The following is a 17,876-nucleotide window of genomic DNA, read 5'->3' on the forward strand; positions in this document are numbered from 1 at the left end:
AACCAGTTCAAACTAGCTACCCAATTAACTAACTGCAGCTGCCTCTAGCAGATCACTTGTTTATCACTGACTACAGCTAAAGGAAACTACAATTTAATGTTACAGTAGAGGTTAATGCTAAATGCAAACTTGGTTGGATTTTACAAAAAACTCGACCTTTAAAACTCCCTCACTTACCAAATTCCTTGGGTTAAGCACTTGGTCTCACTGCACTCAGTCTCCAGCTGCATGTGATAGTTTTTTTGATACTTTGTCAAGTGATATGGAGCAATAGTAGATAAATAGATTTGAGGCACAGATTGGCTATTATCCAATAAAATATTGGAATAGGCTCAAGGAGATGAATGACATACACCTATTACTATGATAACTAAGCTTTGGTGTATAATAAGGAAATAAAAGTAAAAAGAGGTTAATCACAGTCAAATAGTAAAGAAGTTCGTAAGATGCCTGAGGAAAATAGCTGGGAAACCAGCAAGTTTAACCTTAAAATGCATATAAGTATGGAGTAAAAAATTTGGGAACTAAAGTAGTGAATAAATAAAGAATTATACCCTAACAATAATTAAATGAAATATGCAGCAGCAGGGTTATGACTGGCAAAGTAGATAAACCTGGATATAAAACTTTCAGAGGGGCAGGGAAAGGGGAAAATGTTAAAAAAACAATATTAATGCACTACAGTGAAAGGTTTAAATAGATACATGGTCCATGGTGGGAAGTATGAAATAGGTTGCTGAATAGCAAAGAAATTGAGTCCAGGTCTGGGTGCCATTCGTTATCTGGTAGTTAGCTTGGTGTTGCAGCATTAATGTGCCTGTTTTCTCCATGTTGCACAGTTGGACTGCTGGAAACCAGCATCCCAACGTGTTCTTCAGCGCTCACCTCTAAACAGAAGTATTGAGCAGAAAGAAACTTTAAACTGAGAACGAAACAAGAATGCTGGACAGCGCTAATTGCTTGTAATTATTATTTTTAAAAGGGTCTGCAGATGTGAGACTGATTCCCAATAAGCTACTTTGTGCCAAACAGTTCGTCTTTTCATTGTATGTGGATGGAAGATTTATTCATAATAAATTAACAAAAAACATCTTATTTATTCAGATAAGTTTTTAGTATACACACACCTCTTATTACAGAAGATAATGTGTGACTACATCAACTAACAGAGGAGTTAATGAGAATGAGAACAGGAGCCCTGAAAACCTGAAATGATGACATTTGCGCTTTCAAGTATTCAATCCCAATTGGACTATGGAGGGGACCCAATGCAAAGTAATATATAAGGGGGCAACTTTTTTCTCCTTTATTGCCCCCGTCTTTGATTTTACAAAGACTCTTTTGGGGCTTTGAAGAACAAATCTGCCCACCATCCCTGTGTTTCTTGAACCCTGTAGCACAGCAAAATTAAAACAAGGTTGAGGTAGGGTCATTAAGAGCTGACATTGGCAAACTTTTCGAAACAGAGTAGCAAAGCTATTAAGAATATTACATGGGTATTGCCGAAAATAAGATGTCAAAGGTCAAGTTCTGTACTACCAAACAACTATAAGCACATTCCTTTTCACGAGGAAAACACAATGGCATGTTAAATGTAGAAGTTTGTGGAGATCACTATTCAAAGAGAAATACAAAGTTACTCAAGTTTAAGGCATGCGTATCATTGTGCCTTACATTTGAGGATTCTGAAAGAAACCAGAGAAAAAATACGAAGGTACTGACTATATTTTTCCAAAATTCTGTTATAAGTAATGTGGTGCCACAAGATAGAGGGCAGCAAATCAGATTCCCTCTTCAAAGAAAAGGAGACAGGAATGTCAGGAAATGACAAATCGGTTAGATTTACTGTATTTGTTGGCAACTATTAGAAACTATTAAATTAAACTATAAAAATGACTAAACATTTGGAGAAGCACATACCAATGAGAGCAAGCCAACAAAGATTTCTAAGAGACATGCAATGCTCAGCCAGCTTTACAGAAATAAATAAGAAATGACAGGTGTAGCAAATATACAAGCTATGGTTTATATGTATTTTCAAAACACTGCATTTGATAAGCTGTACCTATAGGGTCTCGAGACAAGGAAAATGGTATATGGAATTAATAGATATGCAGCTCAACATGTTCTATATATGTCTTAGAATTGACTCAGTTGAGGAATAAATTTGCTGATGACATCAAACTAATAGTTATGGGCAATTATGACAAAAATTGTGAGACAGCAAAAGAACATAGATAAGACTAGTAGGACAGATAAGTGGAATTTAGTGTAGAAAACACGCGAAGTAACATTTTACAAGCTTTACATGTAAATACTAAGGTCCTTAAAAAGGTATCAATGCAAGTCAAAAATGCTATAAAATGGCAAACAATTATTGTTTTAGTGATCTATGCCTCCACATACAGAACCAAAAAGATATTACTTAACTCATATAAACTTTATTTTGGCTGAAATGGAACTACTGTGTACAGATTTAGGCAACCCACTACAGAAAGGCTTTAGAGGCAATGTAAAAGTGTAATGTAGATTTATTAGGATACTACCAGGAACTAGAAGCTATAGTTTGAAGAAATACTTGAGAAGCTAAGGCTTTCTTTCACTGGAGCTAACTGCAGGATTATAGTGCAAAAAAACTTTTCCACTATTGGCTTGATAGGACAATATCCTGTTAAAAAAAAAATCATAGAATGTGACATTAAGAAACTGCTCATTAAGATTCAGCAAACAGCTACCAGTAAACCAGCAAAGGAGGAGAACCATGACGGCTCAGAGTGCTTTCAGACACCAGGTTACTTGCTAAGTAACCAGAGCACACAAAACTAAAAAATTAATTTCTGGCATGTGTTTTATCTGTAATTCTTTGTTTCACAGTGAGCTTCACTTCTGCATTCGTGGAGGCATTAAATTTGGCAACTGCACTGCTTCACAACAATCTGACAGTTGACAAGGCAATTTGAAAATCAAGACACTTTCAGAGATTTCTCTGTGTTTTCTATTTGCAAGATGTATGTTTTTTCTTATTATTAACCCAAACACAGCTTTAAAATCAGTAATAAGAAAACACCGGTGTTCCCAAAAGTATTAAGCTAGGAGCCAAGTTCGTGCAGGTTAAAAATATTGTGTTCATGATTTCTCCCAGTTTTCTGCAGAAATATTAAAGCATTTGAGCTTTTGCTGGTGGAATGTTCATGTTGAGCAGCTCTGAAGAGTCATACGGACTCGAAACGTTAACTCTGTTTCTCTCTCCACAGATGCTGCCTGACCTGCTGAATTTTTCTAGCATTTTCTATTTTTAATTTCAGGTTTCCAGCATTCACAGTACTTTGCTTTCATTCTACTGGAAACATGGCATAACTTGGCTTTGTTACAATCCTCAGAGACCGATAACTTTTTCAAAGAGATGAATTTCCCAGTGGCCAACTCAAATGATTACACAAGATTGTATGGTTTAAGATGTTTACTGCAGCAAAGGAACAAAAATCAACATTGACTAAACATTACCTAGTAGGCAACAAATACACTAAACTGCAGAACAGGTATCTTCTCTAAGTTCTTAATAACAGAAAACCCCATGGCACATTTATACATTATACCAGACTCTCTGTACACATGCAGTCTTAAATTTTAAAGTCCAATTCCTCCCAGCATTAACAAGATCCCTTCTCCCTGCTTCGCTAAGGTGAATCTTCTAGTGTCCTTTTAAACAAAGTCCTCTTCATTCAGCCCTTTGAGCATAATCAAATGGAGACTCCATTGTAAAGTTCCCTCTTGTGATTCTGTGGTCTCTAACTTTTCATAATCCTGGTTTCCTCAAACATGGGATTTGTTCTCACCAACCCTCCGCTTGGTGGTTAACCCAAAAGCTTTTTCTTCTGCCTGGCACAATAACATCTGTTGTGGGTCTACATTCCCCAAATCCTTTGGTCTCATTCACTCAGAGTCTATGAGCCTACAGCAGAAAGGTCAGTGGCCTCCCTCTTTGTGTCCAGGTGTTAAAGCTCCCACCCAGCTTTGAATAAGTTTTGACCTGGGTCCCCTCTTCCCATGGCAACCAGGTCACAGGGGCTTATTGCCAGGCAGAGTACAGTACAACTTCACATCACCTCCCATTCCAGGGCTTTTTGCTTTATCTTAAAATTAAAAGACAGTTTAAAACATAACTGTCTTATAAAGTCCAATGGTCATAGCAGCTTCATGATGAGAAAGCAGAGGACAGCTTTGCTTCAATTTGTCATATGGCCCATAAGGCATGTTTCTTTTTAACAAAAGCCTTGAAAGCCTCTATTAGATCACCCCTTAACCTCCTCTGTTCCAAGGGGAACAGTCCTTACTTTTCCAACTGCTCCTCATAACTTAAGTCCCTCATTTTTCATAACATCCTGGTAAACCTCCTTTGTACCCTAAGGTCTTTACATCTTTGATATGTGGTGCCCAAATTTGTCCACCCATACCCAGGCTGAGACCCAACCAACGAATACTTTTGAAGAATAATTTTTTTTAAAAAAGCTGATCTCGACAGTCTAAAGAAAAGATAGTTAAAAAGGCACCATGTTGAAGTACATAAAATATTAAGTGGCTAAGATATTAATAAAATAAGTAAAGGTAATAGGTAATTTTGAACAGATATTAAAAGGACTATTTGAATATTTTCTTCAAAGAAAAAAGTGATAAAGGTTTCGATTAATGCGAAGTCAGGTACTTAAGGTGTAGAATTTAAGACACTTGAAACACAGTTGGACGTTAGGTTGCAAAATTGGAATACTGAATAGACAGGAATTACTGAGCCAAACAGCCTTCTTTTGTCCCTCATCTCTGTTATGTTTCTTCTAGGACACCAAAAAGAAATTTGGTTGTGGAGTGGTGGAGAGACAAGAAATTATTGCATCATTACCTTGAAATATTTCCCTTTCCAAGAAGGTGATACAGTGACATTGGATAAGATGATGCTAATCTTCCTGTTCTCTTAAGTGCCACCTCAGTTTTATTGGGGATCATGTGACATTTTTACACAGGGGATGAAAAGTAGCCCTTCCAATGCAGCCACAATAGCTCAAAAAAAGAAAACACACAGCTATGTGAAAGTAAACTGCATTAAGATTCTGCTGACTCTGAAAGACAAAAACCGACCGGGTCTTTCATCCCTTTGCAGCACCTCCTGGGCTCCCTATCAGAGTGCCCTAGCTAATGATGGGATCAGTGTCCTGGCGAATTGTATAACTATGCCTATGGATAGGGCTTTAAACTAAGAGGGGGGAATTCAGGTGAGGGAGCTTTAAAATCTAAAGAAAAAAGTCAAGACAATAGAACAGTGTAGTGATTTGGGTAAAGACAAGCAGAGTGGGACAGGAAGGAAGTGAGTCTAAAGATAATATGCATCAGTGAACAAGGTCCATGCAAAGAAAAGTAATAAAAAAAAATTAAAGGCTCTATGTTCAAATGCGCAAAGACATGTTTACCAGCTGACCAGAGGTTGGGAAACAACTATTCCAGAATACAGAACATATCAAAAAGACAGGAGGAGTCGCCTTGACAGTAAAGAGTGACATAAGGGCAGTTGTGAGAAAGTTCAGGAGATCAGGAAGTAGAATCAGTATTGGTGAAGATTAGGAATAACAAGAATCAGAAATGGTGGGAGTAGTCCATAGGTCCCCAAACAGTACTTATAATGTTGGACAAAGCATTAAGCAAGAAATAATTGGGAGTTTTTAACAAAGACAATGTGATTGTGAGGGACTTTAATCTTCATATAGGCTGGACCAAATCAAATTGACAAAGTGGCCTGGAAGAAGAGCTTGTAGATGCTCTTGTGACAGTTTTCTGAAACAATACATAATGGAACCAACTAGGGACAAAGCTATTCTAGCACTAGTGTTGTGTAATGAGGTAGATTTAATTAGTAATCTCATAGTAAAAAGATCCTCTGAGGAAAAAAAAAGTGATCGTAATACAACTGAATTCCATATTAAGTTTGAAAGTGACAAACTCCAGTCTTACACAAGAACCTTAAACTTAAAACTAAAACGAAAACCAATTACATTGCTTTGAGGAGAGAGCTGGCTAAGGTTGATTGGGTAAATAGACTAAAAGGTTAATCCACTGGTTAAACTATTGTCTGGAGCTCACTGACCTTCAAGCAAATCTGCCAACGTTACCTGTGAAAGTACGGCATTTCTACCAGAAATGCTTGGAACAGAAATTCCAAATGTCCATTTAACAAACTATTAATGAGTGGACCATGTTTCAATTTACTTTCAAGGCAGGTAGGCTCAGTAAATCTCTCACTTAATGTCAGACTAAAGCTGAAACTGAGATGCATCAATTTGATACTTGTCAGAGACTCACCTGAAAAAGTTGGCCATGCACTGAAAGTACAGTAGGCCAGCTACAAAATAAATAAAGATCTTCCACAATACACTTTTTAAACCCTGAATTTTAGAAACATTCAGGCAATTCACTAAGCCACCATTTAATTTCTAATGATTGAAATGGAACGAGCCAATTGGATCCTTTTTGATATCATTATTAATTTTACCAGCAGAGTTATGCATGGGTTTTAAGTACACAGAGCTTTGCCTTCCCCCTCAAAAATGATGCAAGGAAGAACCATAATCATGGTTCCCATGTGTCACTGATAAAAAAAAATTATCGGGTTGTATGTGTCAGAACTATGGCATATCTTCGGTTCTGCACACCATGCTTTATTGCACAATGTTACATCTTTATGCTATGCGCCCACTGGCTCCTTCCACAAAATATAGTTTTTTGAGTTTCAGAACAATTTTCCTTTAATTGCTCCCCAAACTTCGAAAGCAACTACTGAAATCAATATTGGATGACAAGCATGTTCTGTTGGGAGTCTCCATCTGACATCAAAATATTTGACTTTCCACAGGGGAAAAATCCTTCAAATTGCAATTTGCGGATCAGATATATTCCTCTAAATCTATTGCCTCGAAAAACATAAAACATAATTTCATTCTGTCTTTAAAATTACATTCTCTCAGCATCATCAAAACGAGGAGTTGGCTCCTCAATATTGTACCGGAAGTCCCCAGCATCACAGATGCCAGTTTTCAGCCAATTCGATTCACTCCACATGATATCAAGGAACAGCTGAAGGCACTGATTCTGCAAAGGCTACGGGGCCTGACAATATTCCGGCAATAGTACTGAAGACTTGTGCTCCAGAACTTGCCGCACCCCTAGCCAAGCTGTTCCTGTACAGCTATAACACTGGCATCTACCTGGCTATGTGGAAAATTGCCCAGGTTATGTCCTGTAGACAAAAAGCAGGACAAATCCAACCTAACCAATTACCCGCCCCATCAGTCTACTCTTCATCATCAGTAATGGAAAGGGTTATCAGTGTTATCAAATGGCACTTGCTTTGCAATAACCTGCTCACTGACACCCAGTTTGGATTCCGCCAGGGTCACTCGGATCCTGACATCATTACAGCCTTGGTTCAAACATGGACAAAAGAGCTAAACTCCCAAGGTGAGGCAACAGTGAGCTAGGCCACCTTTGAGTTAATGTGGCATCAAGGAGCCCTAGCAAAACTGGAGTCAATGGGAATCGGGGGAAAACTCTCCACTGGTTGGAGTCATACCTAGCACAAAGGAAGATGGTTGTGGTTGTTGGAGGTCAGTCATCTCAGCTCCAGGACATCACTGTAGGAGTTCCTCAGGGTAGTGTCCTCGGCCCAACCATCTTCAGCTGCTTCATTAATGACCTTCCTTCCATCATAAGGTCAGGAGTGGGGATGTTCGCTGATGATTGCACAATGTTCAGCACCATTCACAATTCCTCAGATACTGAAGCATGTCCAAATGCAGCAAGACCTGCACAATATCCAGGCTTGGGCTGCCCAGTGGCAAGTACATTAGCGCTAGACAAGTGCCAGGAAGTGACCATCTTCAACTAGAGAGAATCTTACCTTCATCCCTTGACGTTCAATGACATTACCATCACTGAATTCCCCACTATCAACATCCTGGGGGTTACCATTGACCAGAAACTGAACTGGACTAGCCATATAAATACCACGGCTACAACAGTAGGTCAGAAGCTAGGAATCATGCGGCGAGTAACTCATCTCTTGATTCCCCAAAGCCTGCCCGCCATCTAAAAGGCACAAATCAGGAGTATGATGGAACACTCCCCACTTGATTGGATGAGTGCAGCTTTTACAACACTCAAGAAGCTTGACACTGCCCAGGACAAAGCAGCCCACTTGATTGGCACCACATCCACAGACATTCATTCCCTCCACCATGGAAGCACAGTAGCAGCAGCATGTACCACCTACAAAATGCACTGCAGGAATTCACCAAGGCTCCTTAGACAGCACCTTCCAAACCCACGACCACTACCATCTAGAAGGACAAGGGCAGCAGATGCATGGGAACACCACCACCTGGAAGTTCCCCTCCAAGTCACTCACCATCATGACTTGGAAATATATCACCGTTCCTTCACTGTCGCTGGGTTAAAATTCTGGAACTCCCTTCCTAACAACCCTATGGGTGTGCCTACACCACATGGACTGCAGTGTTTCAAGAAGGCAGCTCACCATCACATTCTCAAGGACATCTAGGGATGAGCAATAAATGCTGGCCCAGCCAGCGAAGCCCAGAGCCCATAAATGAATTTTTAAAAAAGACCAAGAATTATTTAAGAACCAGCTGGTGCAATATGGGGACTTTACAGTCAAAAAGCAAAATACTGTAAATGCTGGAAACCCAAAATAAAAACAGAAAATGCTGAAAATACCAGCAGGCCAAGCAGCATCTGTGGAAAGGCAAGTAAGAGTTAATGCTTTAGGATGATGACCTTTCTTCAGAACTTTAAGGTCATTTGGATGGATTGACCAACAAACACAAAATGGCCTTCCTCATCTGAAAAAATCTTTGTGATCTCCTGCCCCATCTCATGTGCATCCAATGCCCATGCAACTACTCCTCAGCTAATCACTGAATACATTTATTGAGCCCTCAAGGCAACTCATCTGAACCTCTGGAACATTTTAAGCTCCTATTTTCTGTACTGAGTATATTACATAAATAGATAAGAGACTAGTTAGATAGTTTTGTAAGAGGCTTATTTAATCCAAATTTTGGTTCAAACGAGTTTAAAAACCAGAAACATATATTCATAAATATTGTTGAAATATAAAACTTGAAAGTCGAGCAAATGCATACGAACATATGAACAAGAAGCAGTAGCCCAGCTTTAAACAAAAATGTAAATTCTGAATGACGTTACTGAAAGTTTTCCTTCTGTGTACATGTACAATCATTCATTCTCTGCTCACTGAAATAGACAATCTAATTAACTTTATAGTCCACACCATAAAAAGGCATGATTAATGTATATTAATGCAATCAACAATCCAGTATAAACAGTGAATAAGATATGCTACATAAAAGTTTCCATTCAAAAATTAACAAAAGATGTATTTTATATATATTTGCAAACATTCCATAGGGCAATTTATGGTAATTTAGATATTGCACCATTTTATAAAGTCAAGAATATTCCACCATCTAATGCACAGTGAATGATTTTCCTACTAAGTAGCAATTCTTTAAAGACCAAAATCTAATTGCTGGCAAGTTTACATTAGCAGGTAATCTTTGAATGATTTCAGCCAATCAGGCTGGAGATCAAAACCATGACTTTGTTGGAAGGACAATTTGGAGCCTACAGATATTCTGGTTCTGGTATTGCAACGCTCCTGAAGCTGAAAGAGAGCTCAAGTATAGCTGGGAAAAAAAAGAGACATGGCTAAGCTTTTCATCTTGCACTCATCAGGACACTTGCAAGAATATCAATATAAGGGAGAAAACAACAATTTATACCACATGTGAAGAGTGTGCCGATTGGTTGGCAAGCAATGTTGCCACGGAAAATGCATCACTGATGGTGACTGACAATTAACTGCCAAGCATAGTTTGAAATTTAAACCAGGCAGGTTGACCCTGATTGGTCAAGGTATTGCCCTGAGGAATGAGTCAGCAAATGGCTGTCACATACTTTGTTTAGCTGGAGCACACACAAGATATGTACATCTTATTTCTGTCTACAAAGAACAGGACCCGGTGTATTAATATTTGTAGCTTCCAGTACATGCAAATGCACTGCATTGTGAGCCCGTCTAACAATCTTGAATTGGCTGTCAGCATAATTCTGAGCACAATGAGGATTATTTAGCAAATGTTGTCCAATCACGGAATCACATTTAATGTTGGATATAGTGTGTGGAGTTTTGTAAGCATGGGCTGGTTGGGTACAGGCTGTTCCCTGCCTGTTGTGAACATTGGCTCTACATGCTGTTTGATATGATCCATCAGTCTTAGGGATGTATGGCCTACATACCTAGCATCACACTGGCACTGAAAGTCATAAACCACATTACTCATTTGTGAGATAGGCCTTTTAGTTTGACAGCAGCATTCTGTTAGTGGTGAATACCATTCATGTTACTTCTGAATAGTAGCAGCCAAACAGCTAGGTCACCTGTTACTCAAATTTTCGAGATACCTTGTCTTTCCACGGTAATCTGAGGTAGACTGGGCACTTTTCAGGGCCGTCACAACTATGCAGCAGCAACACGAGTGGTATAAAAGGATCAAAACAACGTTCTGCCTATCACACAAATGAGTAGAGTAATGTGGTATATGAATTTCAGTGCCAGTGTGATGCTAGGTATGTGGGCCGTACATCCCAAAAATTGGCAGATCATATCAAACAGCATGTCCCAGCTGCTGTTCGCAACGGGCAGCGTAAAGACCATACCTAAACAGCCCGTGCTTGCAAAACTCAAAACAGTGTCCAACATTAGATGTGATTCAGCGATTGGGCAACATTTGCTAAATAATCCTCAATGTCCTAAGGATTACGCTGACAACTGATTTAAGATGGTCAGTCAGGCTCTCGGTGTGGTGCATTTGCGTGTAGTAAAAGCTACATATATTAATGCACAGGGCCCTTTTTTTGCAGACAGAAAGAACATGTACACACATTGTGCCTGTTTCAGCTAAACAAAATAAGTGACAGCCATTCGCTGGCTCATTCCTCAGGGCAATGCCTTTACCAAATTAGAGTCAAGCTGCCTGGTTTAAATTTGAAACAATTAAATGTTAACTGCCAAGCAGTTTCAAAGTCAGTCACCATCAGTGGTACATTTTCCATGGCAACGCCACTTGCCAACCTTACAGTATAAATTGTTGCTTTCCTCCTTAGTTTGGTATTCTTGAGGGTCCTGATGAGTGCAAGATGAAAAGATTAAACATGTCTTTTTTTTTCAACAATAGAAAACTAGCAAACAAATAGTGTGACAGGAGATGTGGCACACATACACTCTTACTGAAGCAAATCCGAACAAAACAAGAATTTTGGTAGCCTGAATCATACAATCATGGAAAGGCACATTCAAGTCTTCCATGCTCCTTGGCTATAACCAAAGCCATCTCAACATTGTTATAGTTTATTATACTTTAATCACTTGGAGACCAAAGCAGGCAGACTCTTTCTACTGTCCGCCCCACTTTAAGGTCCATTGCAAGTTCTAAGTCAGCTATAAGGGGATAAAAAAGATTGATCGATTTTCTATTCACTTATTTTCCAAGAGATCTTGACGGAGTACATTGATGAAATAAAATAAATTAAGGAAGGCATTTACTTTTCTTAGTGGGACAGCAGAAAGTTCTGCAAGTAATATATTTGAGCCAAGAATACGAGACTCTACAACAGGATCAATTACTGAAGATCTGCTCAAATGTTCTATAGCAGAAAAGCTTCAGAGAAGCAAGAACTTAGTTGAGAAGTGTATTTGGTAAGATTGGCATCCTGGGGGATAGTGAGCAAGGAATGAGATAAGACGCGAGAAACTCAGCCTCAATTGGTAGCACTCTCACCTCAAAGTCAGAAGATTATAGCTTCAAGCCCAACCCAGAGACTTAAGCACAAATATCTAGGTTGACACACCAAAAATGTACTGGGCGAGTGTTCCACATTTTTTTGGGGCCATCTTTTGGATGATAAGTTAGAGACCTATCTGTTCTCTCGACAGGTCAAAGATCCCATGGCACTATTTTGTAGCAAAGGGGAATTATCTCCAGTATCCTGGCCAATACTTAAACTTTCAATCAATGTCACAAAAACAGATTACATAGTCAATATCACTGAGGTGCTTGCGGAAGTTTGCTGTGCACAAATTGGCTGCCACGTTTCCCACATTATAGCAGTAACTATACTTCAAAAAGTTTATCATTGGCTGCAGAGCGCTCTGGGACATCTTGAACTTGCAAAAGATGGTGTATAAATGCAATGGCTTCTTTTCCTACAACAAACCACAGACAGTGGTTTAGGTTTGGCTTAAGTTAAAAGGCAAACTAATCAGAAAAGTAAGAGGTTGAAAGCAGATAAATTGAAACTAGACAGGCTAAAAACAGAAAAAAAGAAATCCAACTAAGGGACTTAGAACAGGTATGAAACAAAATAGCAAACTTGTAATAGAGACCACAGAACACTGGCTTCAATGTATATTCCTTGCATCTCTTTATTAGTGACAACAGTGGTTCTCCAAGTGTAGTCTTTGGACTACTGGTGGGCTGTGAGGGTTCTCAAGATGGTCTTTGCACTGGTCAAAAATGCAAGTCACTGACCCACAATGTCACAGCTAAGGCCATAGGAGACAATAGGTCAGAACCCTTTTCCTCACTACTCACATGACATGACATCATACAACTAGACCAGCACTCATATGCACAGCACAAGTCGTCAAAAGCGCAAGTGACAACCATATAGCTTTATGAATATTTATGTTATTATTGATTTTATTTGATTAATATAAGTGCAAGTATTAGTTTCTCAGAAGATGATTGTGGAACAAAGTTTCAAATAAACATGTTCTCCTGTAGTAATAATGTTTATCATATGAAAATGTCTATACTTTTGTTTCTGGCATGAACTAATAACTTATGATAATTATGAAAGATTAATGCACATATTTATTGCATTTAGAGCAAAAAAGCAATATGTCTATAGTTCCACAAGTTCCTATTAATTCTGATGAGCGTTTTTGTGGTGGCAAGTGGAAGCAGGTGGGGTAGGACTGATAAGACACTCCATGGATGAAAAAATTTGAGAACCACAAAACTACAAGAGCATACCCCAGAAGGAAGCATTCTAAATGCTAACAATTAAGGTGGTTAAGATCTTTACATTAAAAGAAGAAATATCTCTCGCATCACACACATAGGATTTTATTTGTGTTACCAGAATAGTAAACAGAAAACCTGGTGAAACTATTATTCCAGGTTACAAAAGACCAGAGAGTGTAAATTTCTGCCCCATATTTGCAAGTCACAGAAAAAAGATTAAAAACCAATCATTTGTACACCACATGCTACAGCAACCAAGGTGAATCATCAGAATTTGCAAGTTTACGAAACAGAATTACAAAATACAAATTATTGCTTTTGAGGGAAAAAGGATAAAAGAAATTTTTTTTAGATATGTTACCTCATCATTTTCCATTAATTCAAGGATTTTCTTCTTGCCTGCTTCTTCTTCATCTTCATTAACCATGATTCCACTCTCTTCATAGTAACTCCTTCTGGCTGAACCATACTTATGCGATACTTTTAAATCATCTTCATCTTCATCCACACCACGAGGACGTTTTGCACCCCTGTCAGGCTTTAAAATATACACAATTACCAACAGACCTTTTACCCTGTGCCAAAGACAGCTATAGTTTTGCTATTATTTACGATCTTGAAGACTTAACCTTTTAAAATGTCACACAAGTTCAGTCTGCCAAAGAATTACTGCCCCATAACAGACAATACTGCAATTACAAGAAAAACACAAATGATAGTCCATGTATAAAAGTCCCATCCATTCAATTAGGCAATAACTCAGATTTGTCAGGAGCATACTTGTTAAGAGACACTATCCCTGATGATTAAAGACCAAAGCTACAGGGCAGGAAGTTTAATCAAAGTACAAGGACCACTTATCAAAGATAAAGGTGCAATAACATTGATTGGTGTTGTATGTAGACCACCAACTAGTGGAAAGGATGTGGAGAAACAAATTTGCAAAGAAATTATGGAGCGGGGCAAGAGTTATCAAGTAATCATAATGAGGGACTTCAATTATCCAAATGTAGGCTACGATAGGAATAGTAGAAAAGGCAAGAGGTGCGAGAGTTCCTGGAATGTGTTCAAGATAATTTTCTACAGCAGTATGTTTCCAGTCCAACAAGAGGACATGCACTTTTGGACCTGGTTCTGGGGAAAGAGTTGGCCCAAGTGGATCAAATATCAGTGGGAGAGCCTCTAGGGGACAGTGACCATTCTATCATAAGGTTTAGGTTAATCATGGAAAAGGTCAGGGAACAATCCAGAGCTGGGATAATCAATTGGAGGAAAGCCAACTTCGATGGGATGAGAACACATCTAGGTTGAGTGATTTGGAACCAAATGTTAGCAGAGAAGACGGTGGCTGAACTATGGACCACCTTCAAAGAAAAAGCATTGCAGGTAATGTCAAGGTATGTTCCCTTGAAGGGGGAAGGTAGGACAAATAAATCAAGAGTGCCCTTGATGACGACAGAGATAGAGGTAAAGATGAAAAGGGAGAAGTTTGCGTAAGACAGATGTCAGGTAGAAAATACAATGGAGTATCAGGCTGAATATAGAAGAACCAGAGGGGAAGTGAAGAAACTAATAAGAAAAGCAAGGAGAGTGCATGAAAAGAGGCTGGTAGCAAACATAAAAGGGAATCCCAAGGTCTTCCATAAGCACAAGGGTAGGACCGATTAGAGACAAAATCGGGGACTTGCATGTGGAGGCTGAAGAAATAGCATAGGTGTTGAATGAGTACTTTGCATCTGCTTTTACAAAGGAAGAACTTGCTACGCAGCCGGAGGAGAGGGGAGATAACTGGTATACTAGAGGAACTTACAATTGAGGGGATGGAGGTGTTGGAAAGGCCATCTTTACTTAAAATAGGTAAGGCACCAGGACCGGATGAGATGCATCCAAGGGTACTGAGGGAAGTGAGCACGGAAATTGCAGAGGCACTTGTGATAATCTTCCAGTCTTCCTTAGATGCAGGGGAGGTGCCAGGGGTCTGGAGGACTGCAAATATTACAGCTTTGTTCAAAAAGGGGTGCAAGGATAAAGCTGGCAACTACAGGCCAGTCAGTTTGACTTCAGTGGCAGGGAAACTTCAAGTAACTATTGTACGGGATAAAATCAATAATCACTTAGACAAGTGCAGGATAATTAAGGAAATCCAGCATGGATTCATCAAGGGAAAATCATGTTTAACTAACTAGGACTTTTGAGGTGGTAACAGAGAAGGTTGACAAATGAAGCGCTGTTGATGCGGTGTATATGGATTTTCAAAAGGCATTTGACACAGTGCCACACAACAAACTTGTGAGCAAAATTCTAGGTCATGGAATAAAAGGAAAAGTAGGCACTTGGATAAGAAATTGGCTGAGTGACAGGAAACAGAGAGTAGTGATAAATGGTTGTTTTTCAGATTGGAGTAAGGTTTGTAATGGAGTTCCTCAGGGTTCAGTGTTGGAACCCTTGCTCTTCCCGATATTTATTAATGACCTAGACTGTGGTGTGTAGGGCATGATTTCAAAATTTGCAGATGATACAAAGTTTGGAAGTGTTGTCAAATGTGATGGGGATAGTCTTCAAAAAGGACAGAGACATGTTGGTGGATCGGGCAGACAAGTGGCAGGTTAAGTTCGATGCAAAGAAGTGTGAGGTGATTTGTTTTGACAGGAAAGTTATGGCGAGACAGTATAAAATAAAGGGAGAGCCTCTAAAAGAGGTGCAGGAACACAGGGACCTCAGTGTATATGTACCTAGGCCATTGAAGATGGCAGAGCATGTTGAGAGAGCAGTTAATAAAGCATATAGTATCTTAGGCTTTATTAATAGGGGCATTGAGTACAAGAGTAAGGAGGTCATGTTAAACTTGTACAAGGCACTAGTTAGGCCTCATCTGGAGTGCTGCATCCAGTTCCGGGTGCCATACTTGAGGAAGGATGTGAAGACATTGGAGAGAGTACAGAGGAGATTCACAAGAATGATTTTCGAGATGAAGAACTGTAGCTATGAGGATGCACTGGAGAGGTTGGGACTGTTTGCCCTCGGAGAAAAGGAGGCTGGGAGGAGACTTGATAGAGGTATTCAAGATCCTGAGGGGGATGGACAGGATAAATAGTGAGAAACTGTTCCCACTCAAGAGAACTTCAAGAACTAGAGGGCACAGATTCAAAATAATTGGCAAAAGGATGTGATGGAGGAAAAATTTTTTCACCCACAAGGTGGTTGAAGTCTGGAACAAACTTCCTGAAAGGGTGTTGGAGGCAGCTTTTATCCAGGTATTCAAAAGGGAATTGGATTGCTACCTGAAAAGAGAGAATGTGCAAGGTTACAGGGATAAGGCATGGGATGGGGACTAGGTGGAATGCTCTTTCAGAGAGCCAGTGCAGACTCGATGGGCCGAATGGCCTCCAGCTGCACTGTAAAGATACTGATATTTTAACACAAAGAGGTCTTTCTTGCAGTTTCAGTCACCCATGCAGTTTTACCATCATATCAAGGTTTCTGGATTCATGAGCTACAATATAACAATATTGCTACTGTTCTACAATATGCAAGTCTCAATCATATCTTCTCTTGATCAAACAACAGACTGAAAACGTACTACTTTTTAATTAATTATTTCTTGCGATATGGGCACCAATGGCAAGTCAGCATTCATTGCCCATGTCTAGTTGCCCTGAGAGGGTGATGCCTGGCTGCCTGTAGCAGTCCACATGGTAATTTTATTATCTAGTTTTTTTTATTTACTTATTTATTTTCTTTAGGTTGATACAAATGTGTAGTTTGCCAGCCCATTTTAGAGGACAGTTAAGAGTCAGTAAAAGTCAAACCTAGGCAAGGACTGCATGCTTCCTTCCTAAGGAACATTGGTAACCTGCTGCGTTCTTGCAATAACTGAATAACTTCATGGTAATTTTCCTGATACCAGATTTTTACATGCCCATTTTTAAACTGAATTCAAATTGTCAAATTGCCTTGGAGCAATTTCAACTTGTGCTCTCTAAATTATTAGTCCAAGCCTCTGGATTATCAGCTTTGTGACATAAGCACTATACAACTGAACCATCAAGTCTGCACTGGCTCTCTGAACGAGCATTCCACCTAGTCCCCATGCCTTATCCATGTAACCTTGCACATTCTCTCTTTTCAGGTAGCAATCTAATTCCCTTTTGCATACCTGGATGAAACCTGTCTCCACCACCCTTTCAGGAAGTTTGTTCCAGGCTTCAGCCACCTTGTGGGTGAAAAAAATCAAGTTACCATCTTGGTCTGGCCTATATGTGACTCCAGACCTACATTAACTGCTCTCTGAAATGGCCTAGCAAGCCACTCAAATGTACTTAACAGCCAAGAAAAAATACAATAGAATCAGATGAACCACCAAATAATGACTAGGCATTGAATTAACAAAGACACATCCATGAAGAATCCAACAAATGAGACCTAACTACCGTCGAGCACCTACCATTAACACCCTGGGAGTCAGCATTGACTAGAAACTTAATTGGACCAGCCACATTGTTGCCAGAAGAGAAAGTCAGAGACTGGATATTCCACAGCAGGTGACTCACCTCCCAATTCCCCAAATTCTTTCCAACATCTACAAGGATCGTGATAGAATACTCTCCATTTGTCTTGATACTCATAGCTCGAAAAACATCAAAAAGCACCCAATCATCTAGGACAAAGCAGCCCACTTGACTGGCATCCAATCTTCCATTAACTTAT

The 17,876-nt window shown here is 39.4% G+C and overlaps 1 protein-coding gene across 4 annotated transcripts in view; it reads right to left on the reverse strand.

Moving 5' to 3' along the window:
* Window positions 1–17,876, reverse strand: part of ctnnbl1 (catenin, beta like 1) — a 201,613-nt gene that overhangs the window by 159,471 nt on the left and 24,266 nt on the right. For 3 of the 4 annotated variants that reach the window (XM_041204704.1, XM_041204703.1, XM_041204705.1), the window contains exon 2: window positions 13,531–13,707. In XM_041204704.1, the coding sequence (XP_041060638.1) occupies window positions 13,531–13,707 (177 nt within the window). Of the gene's footprint in view, window positions 1–13,530; window positions 13,708–17,876 lie in introns of those variants that run through there. The other variant, XM_041204706.1, reaches the window with a different exon arrangement.

The sequence above is a fragment of the Carcharodon carcharias genome, chromosome 14 (genome assembly GCF_017639515.1).
Source record: "Carcharodon carcharias isolate sCarCar2 chromosome 14, sCarCar2.pri, whole genome shotgun sequence".
Lineage (NCBI taxonomy): Eukaryota > Metazoa > Chordata > Chondrichthyes > Lamniformes > Lamnidae > Carcharodon > Carcharodon carcharias.